Source organism: Hemicordylus capensis, chromosome 6 (genome assembly GCF_027244095.1).
Source record: "Hemicordylus capensis ecotype Gifberg chromosome 6, rHemCap1.1.pri, whole genome shotgun sequence".
NCBI lineage: Eukaryota > Metazoa > Chordata > Lepidosauria > Squamata > Cordylidae > Hemicordylus > Hemicordylus capensis.
Window position 1 is genome coordinate 10086486 of NC_069662.1, and position 7521 is coordinate 10094006.

Genomic DNA, 7521 nt, shown 5'->3' on the forward strand with positions numbered 1-7521 from the left:
CCAAAGATGATGAATGAACAAAGATGAACCAAGATGTTCATTCATCATCTTTGGTGCAAAATGATGAATGAATAAAGAATCCTCAATCATTGTCCATCTTTGTTCACCTTCAGATCAGCCTTTCCCCAAGCCCAATCTGCACAGCACCCATGACTGAGATATACTGGTTCTGCAAGATCAGATCCCCTTTGTATTTTGCCTGGTTCCCAGACCCCTGCCTGGTCCTTAGGTCACCATTCCTGCCTTTTGCTTTCTTGCCTGTTCCCGGAGGAGAGAGGTCCCTCAGCATCAGCTGAGCTAAAAGGGTCCATTCACTTCACCGGGTGGATTTAGGCAGTATATCTAACCTTTGCCCTCACTCCTCTCACTCCCCTCCTTTCTTGCTCCTTCTAAAATCCAAAGCTGTTCTCTAAAGACCATTTCTCTGGCCAGCCTTGATTTGGAACACAAGCCAAATTTCCTCTTTGTGAGCATTAACGTAGTCCTTCTTATCCGTTAGTCTTGTTGGTTTGTTAGTTAATATCATGTTGCTCATTAATCATTATTTCTTTTCCTGTGCCCCTAAACCTTTTTTTAAAAAAATTTGATTCTGTGTTTGAACTTCAAACCTTCTGTCAGTTCTTTCTGAGGCTGAAGCTTTGAACAAATTCATTCAGAGATGGACTGCTCCATTTAAGCTTGCTAGTTCCCCACACAAGTACCCCCCCCCCAAAAAAAAACACATAGCCAGGGGTATTTGCCAATTCCCCAGGAGCAGTTCCATTAACATTAACTTTTTCTTTTTTGTTCAGGGGAGATCTTAACACAATAATGTAGCATTTATGCTGAAAGAAGAGACAGAAACTTCATTCAACATTTTCTCTTTATTAACTTGTTTCTTTTGTTCAGATCAGGCCTTAACACAATAATGTAGCATTTAGGGAAAAAGATACAGCCCAGTAACCCGGCACTGGAAGCCAAGATGGAGAAGACCTCAACAGCCACTGTGAATTTCCCTTTGGTGCTCAGGTAGGTTGGAATAAAAGACAACCAAACACTGCAAAAGACTAACATGCTAAAGGTGATGGACTTAGCTTCCTGGAAAATGTCTGGCAACTTCCTGGCTAGGAAAGCCACAGATAAGCTGACGATGGCCAGGAAGCCCATATAGCCCCGGACACAATAAAACAGTGTATCCGATCCTTCGTTACATTCCACGATGATTTCTCCATGTATTGAGTTCATATCAAAATCTGGGAAGGGGGGAGAAGTACCCAGCCAAACTGTACAAATAGTGGCTTGAATAAGGGAACAGCAAAGAACTATGGAGCAAGTTAGTTTCTTCCCCACCCATTTATTCATCCTGGACCCTGGCTTGGTGGCCATGAATGCTAGAACCACCACAGTGGTTTTGGCCAACACGCAAGATACGGCCACAGAGAAGATGATGCCAAAGGCAGTTTGTCGAAGAAGACATGTCACTTTTGTGGGCTGGCCAATGAAGAGCAAAGTACAGAGAAAGGAGAGCAACAGGGAGATAAGAAGAGTATAGGAGAGACTCCTGTTGTTGGCTTTGATGATGGGTGTGTTGTGGTTCTTCAGAAAGGCTCCTAGCACCAAAGCTGTGATGAAAGAAAGGGAAAGAGCAAATATGATCAAACTGCTCCCCAAAGGTTCTCTGTAAGATAGGAAGTTTATGTCCTTTGGAATGCAGAGGTCTTGGTCCTTGTTTGGATACTGATCTTGAGGGCACTGAAAGCAGTTGTCCATGTCTGGAAAAGAAAATGTGCACATGAAAATATCCTGCAAAGCCCACTGTATAGGATATCTCAGATATCAAGACTCAACACCTCAAGCCCGGAATGAGAGTGGCTAGATTTGCATTATAAGGACAACTTGATAGCCTTCTCAACCTTTATGAAAAGCATGGAACAGGATCCAAAGATCCACATAGGTAATGATCATGTTGATCAAGAGAATCACAGCTCCATTACTAAAATTATATTCTTTCCCTGGATATCACTAGAACTGAATCAGCTCCATTACTGAAATTATATTCTTTCCCTGGATATCACTAGAACTGAATTGTTCATCCCTCAGTTTTCTGAATTTAGTTGTATGCATAACAGCACACACACATACATGGCAATAACTTGTGTCCTATTATCGGCAACTACCACTCTTATGGGAAACTGTTTAAACTTAGGGGAATGAATGTCTATATTCCCTGATGTCTGCACATTGGATCACATGCAATGTTTGAAAATATATGCTATCTCTTACCTTCCTGATTTGAAATCTTCCCTTTTGGACATGGAAGGCAATCATAGCAGCAAAATGGCTTCCCTTCCTTCTCAGTTTTTCTATAACCCGGAAGGCAATTGTCATTACACACAGAAAGAGGTTGTGCCTGTCCATAAATAAAATAAGGTATTGTTTTACCATACAAAAATTGGCTGATTTCCAGAGCAATGGGGCATAATACGCAAAGGCATACTAGAGCAAGAAGATTGCTTAGCTGAGCAGAGAAGGAGCAGATCAGCACCCATGCTGACCATGCAAATAGTTTTGTGCATGTGCAGAGGCCATGTGCATGCCAGTGTCATGCAAGGACAGCTGGGAGATGTCCCACTTGTGTGTGGGCATAGCTGGGGAAGGGCTGGGAGGGCAGCAATGGTGGTGTGTAGAGGAGGAGCAGGTACGGACCTGCTCTCCTGTGCTTTAAAGGGGCTCTGTAAGCACTAGAATTTAAATGGAGATGCCCATGACTGAGACAGCTGAATCACATTTCAGCACATCCCTAGTCTGGATAGCAGCTAATATATTTTGGGAGTTCAAATATATGGAACCATTGGGTTGCAAATTTTCCACTCCACTGAATTCAAGCAATGCTGGAAATAGCAATGGGCAGAGATGCTAGTGGCTATCATGGTAGAAGCTTCCTTAGTGACATTGGAAGCAGCAGCGATTACCACCAAGGAAAAAGGGGTTTGATCCCGCCCAGGACAATTCAGAAGAATCAGCAATTTGAAGTGAGATGCTTGAGGTAGCAAGAACCCATTCCCTGAGCAGGACTAGGCCATTCAACAATGAGCCATGCTCTTCTCAATAACAAAGGGGCTTGTAAGCTTTGTAGAGAAAAAGGCTGAGGTTCCTGGATATGCTCAGTGGTAGAACATCTGCTTTGCATGCAGAATGCCCCATGTTCAGTCCCTGGCATCTCCAGGTAGGACAAGGAAACCTGCCTGAAACCTTGAGGAGTTGCTTTCTAGATTGTCAGTGTAGACAACAGAGAACTAGATGGACCCATGGCCTGACTTAGTATAAGGAAGCTCCCCATGTTCGTATGAGTGCTTCTAGGTTGAGTGCTAGATCCTATAACTTAAGCTCCACATGCCTCACTGTAGCTCCCTAGTTGCTGTACTACTAAGAAATGGGTAGAGATGCTGTCAGTGCCAAATGCTTTGCTTCTAGAGAAAACTTGATATGCTGTGGACTATTAGGACCTCTGCCATTATTGAAAGGAAGGAAGGATGAATCTATCTATCTATCTGTCCATCTATCTACCACATTTAGGTACCACCTAACCAAAAATCACTTTGCGTAGATAATAAATGCACTGGAGAACTATGCCATATGCAACATAAGTTAGTCCAAAAAAGTGATTTTTGTCTGATCTGTTTGAACACACTGAGGCACTTCACACAACACGTGTGAAGCGCCTGACGGGGTTCTGTGGGGAGAGGGGCTTAGCCTAGTCTCCCCGAAGATGAGCAGCTGCTGGTAGTTGGGTGGCCGGCTCTGTCATGGAGCCGGCAGGGGCAGTGGGTATCGGGGGCTGCGTGGCCCCCCAGAAGTTCCAGGATGCCCCACGTGAGCGCACGGGGCATCATAGAGAGACCCCTGAGCCTGGGAGGCTGCTTGCATCCCCACATGGCGACACACGGGAACAAAAACAAGGTTAATGGAGTGATAACTCTGTTAATCTCATTTAAGGGAAGGGGGATTTAATGAGGCGGGGTGGTTCTAGGGTGGGGCAGGCAGGGCACATGCCCCGGGCGCCACTTGAAGGGAGGTGCCATTTTTTAAAATTATTTTTTTAAATGGCTGCCGAAAACTAAATGGCCACCACGCATGCTCAAATGGCCTCTGCAAGGCCCTAGGCCATACCAGGCCTTGTAGAGGCCATTTGAGCATGCACGGTGGCCATTTTGTTTTTGGCGTCCATTTTATTTATTTATTTTTTTAAATGGCCACCACACATGCCCAAATGGTCCCTGTGAGGCCCTTGGCCTTGCCAGGCCTCACTGCGGCCATTTGAGCATGTGTGGCAGCCTCCCAAATGGCCACAATGCTGATCTTTGCAGGCCCAAACAGGGCCGAAAATCAACGTGGGATGGGCCGCACCACGGCGGTGAAGAGGCCGGTGAGGGCAGGACAAACTTTTGCAGACACCCCCTGCCACGGCCTTTAGGAAGCCCCCCGAAGGGGCTACAGGTAATTTTTTTAAAAAAATAATATAATATAAGTCACTATACACATATTCAGTTTGTCACTATGCACAGAGAATCAGGACTTGTGAATACTGAGCTGAAGTTTATGAGCTAGGATTGTATTCATTTGCTCTTACTTTGCTTCTTGTGAGAAGTGAGTTAAATGTGATGTCTTAATAATATGGCTATTAATGGTGAGTTTGTCTTTGAATCAGTGTGAAATCCTTAGTATTAAGGCCCACTGGGAGTTTCTTGCTTGCTTTCTCTCAATTTAACTGTCTTTCTGAAATACTAGAATATATTCCAAGCAGTGACACAGTTTACTCTGCATATCCTTTAATTATTTTCAGAGTATCTGGGAAAAGCCAAATTCTCCATTTCTTTTTAAAACTTATGTAATAGTGATGCTACAATGCATAGTAGAGAATTCGACAGGCACTTCTGTTTAGTTTTCCCAAGTACACCTCCACATAGTATTTGGGTATTTCATGAGGCCCAGCATACTGAAATTTGTAGTTTTCCAGCATTTTTTGGTCTGGCTACGTCCACTGCTATATAGTTTTTAAAAGATTAAAAGATTGACGAGCTTGACTTGTATTTTTGAGCTGATATTATGGTAAAGTTATCTGAAAGATGGCTGTCAGATGTTTGGACAGGGGGCACAATTTCAGTGCTTGCCCTAGGTGCTATTTTCCCTAGATACGCCTCTGTAATGACGCTAGCTGCAGGGAGCCGTGCAGCTCCTATTGCAGCACACGATTGCCCCAAAGCGGGTTGGGCTCCCTTAGCCCACTTTTGGGCGATCGTGGGAATAGCCTCAATAAGATGTAGTTTGTCACAACGAAACCCCTGCTAATTGAGGAATGAGGCATCTTTTAAAGTGGTGATTTTCTTATATTTAGTAGGGGGAGACCAATTGTCTCCATTCAACCCAGTATAATATCCCTTCCAGTGCCAATTCCTGTTATCAGGCTTGTGTTTCTTTCTACATTGTGAACACTTTTTGAACAAGGAACCATACTCATTTTTAATGTTATCCACCTTCAATGTTTGTTGCTGTTGAAAAGCAGCACATAAATATTACCAAGAATAACAATTGCAGTGCCTGAATACTTAATCACTTTTTGTACCTTGTGGAAGTAATTGAAGAAACTTCAAAGACTGCAAAAACCTTACCTGGTTAAACCTCTTGGGCCAGACAATGCTGTCCTCATGAATGGTGAACACTTTGTCTTCAGGAGCCTGTGGGTCTATCCTTCCAACTTTGACTCTTAAAAAGGACCGATTTGCAAATGTGACCCAGTTGATAATATCAAATCCACCCACTATTTCCCCATTTTGGCCAAAGGATATCTTTTCCCCAACACTTGTGTTAAATGATAAATGTCTCAGCAAGTGAGGGAGCTAAATAAGCAAACGGGAGGAGAAATCATTATTGCCAGTGTACATTTTTAGTTAACCATCTTTTACACATTTTTACACATTTTTAGTTAATAATATTTCATAACTTAATTATCTTTCATGGTCATAGGCAAAAGCTTTATGTAGGCTAATAATATGATGGATAAAACTAATCAAATAAAAATGTTGGTTATGAAGTAAGAAGAAGAATGTCCATTGAGCTACCTGGTGTTACACAGAGTAAAATCTTCAGGATTACAATTTAGTAAATATAAAACCCAAAAAAAAGAAGGAAGGAGAGGACACAAGTTCTTAAAACACTTCTAGTAAATAGCTATTAAATGAAGGTATCCATGCCCTCTTCAGCTCAGCTCAAATCAACAGGGTTCCTTGAGCATTTGATATCTAAGACAAACCAACATGATCATCATGACATATTCTCAGAATTGGAAATTGTTCATGATTAATTGTGAAAACAACTATAGCCTTCTTGGCTATAGAAGCATGCTTCTATACAGCATGCTTCTTTCATATGCCATAGAAGAACTGAGCTTTTGGGATGTGTCCCTGTCCCAAAGGGCTAGTGATCTAGAAGATGCTTTAGTATGAAAATGTTGTTGCTCTCACAGATAGGGCTTACCTTGGGGTGGGTGAGCTGGGCAGTCATCCAGGGTGCCGACCTGGAGTGGGTGCTGAGCTGAGCTTGCCTAAGCCGCACAATTTTGCAACACTGATCGACTTACCATGGGGGCATGTGTCACTCTTTGCCTAGGGTGCTACTAAATATCCAAGGGGCTGGACCTAATCACAAACATTAGTGAACTTCCTCGAATTAGTTTGCTCAGATGGTTACCTGCCAAGGCTGATAATTCAGAAGTGTCCATCTCCCTCCACATATTGTACTTCTCTGCTTGGGCATAGAAGAGCTCATGGCTTTCAGAGCATGAGCTATAGCATAAACAGCATTGTAGACACTATAACTGTGGCCAGACATTTTCATTTCAAAAACAGACTTGGGAAGAGTCTCCAGCTTCTCCTCTCCAGTGCAGATATTCCCCACCTGCTTCTCGGAGCTGCGGAACGAACAATTAAAGGCCTGTTGCCAGAAGGCTCTGATGAAGACATCTCCTTTTTCTGATGTATGGTTTCTCCTCTGAAGAAATTTATGGAATTCTAACACCTCCTCTGAGTGTACCGTGAAAGAGACAGCACCATGGATGAAGTCTATGTCCCAACTTCTTTGCAAATTAAGTGATGTGAAATCCATCTCTGCTGTCATAATCCAGACTTTACTGGTGGTATTCAGTGGTCTACCTTCAGATTCTAAAAGCTGGAACAAAATTCTCAAATGCATAATGGTCTGCATTTCACCATGAATGACCACTGCATTGGCTGTGCTTCTTATGACAAGTCTGATTGTTTCAGTCACTGCTGCCGTAGAGTCCTGGATGCCACTGGAAAGAGGTATATGTAATAGTGTTTGTACAAAGTCAAAACAGATGCCACTTTGGGAAAATATGGGAAGCATCTTGTGTACAAATGTCTCTGAGCTTTCAACATCCAGATAAATGACACCAATCCATTTCCAGCTGAAATGCAGCAGTAACTGGAGAAGCCCTTTATAGTAATGGGCTATATTAGGGAACAT

At 43.0% G+C, this 7521-nt stretch overlaps 1 protein-coding gene across 1 annotated transcript; it reads right to left on the bottom strand.

The window, feature by feature from the left end:
* Positions 1-849: 849 nt before the first annotated feature.
* Positions 850-7521, bottom strand: LOC128329740 (vomeronasal type-2 receptor 26-like). Its single transcript, XM_053261353.1, has 4 exons — positions 6727-7521; positions 5649-5876; positions 2263-2389; positions 850-1751 (listed from the first exon to the last, which is right to left on the bottom strand). The coding sequence occupies exons 1-4, from the start codon at positions 7519-7521 to the stop codon at positions 850-852; spliced, it is 2052 nt and encodes a 683-aa protein (XP_053117328.1).

Bases quoted from the DNA above. Each gene is read 5' to 3' on its own strand.
- LOC128329740 (XM_053261353.1), bottom strand. From the start codon at position 7,521: ATGTTCCCTAATATAGCCCATTACTATAAAGGGCTTCTCCAGTTACTG. The intron at 5,877-6,726 runs GTAACCATCTGA...TTGCTTATTTAG, and splicing joins TGAATTATCAGCCTTGGCAG to CTCCCTCACTTGCTGAGACA. The intron at 1,752-2,262 runs GTAAGAGATAGC...TTTCTTTTCCAG, and splicing joins GAAGATTTCAAATCAGGAAG to ACATGGACAACTGCTTTCAG.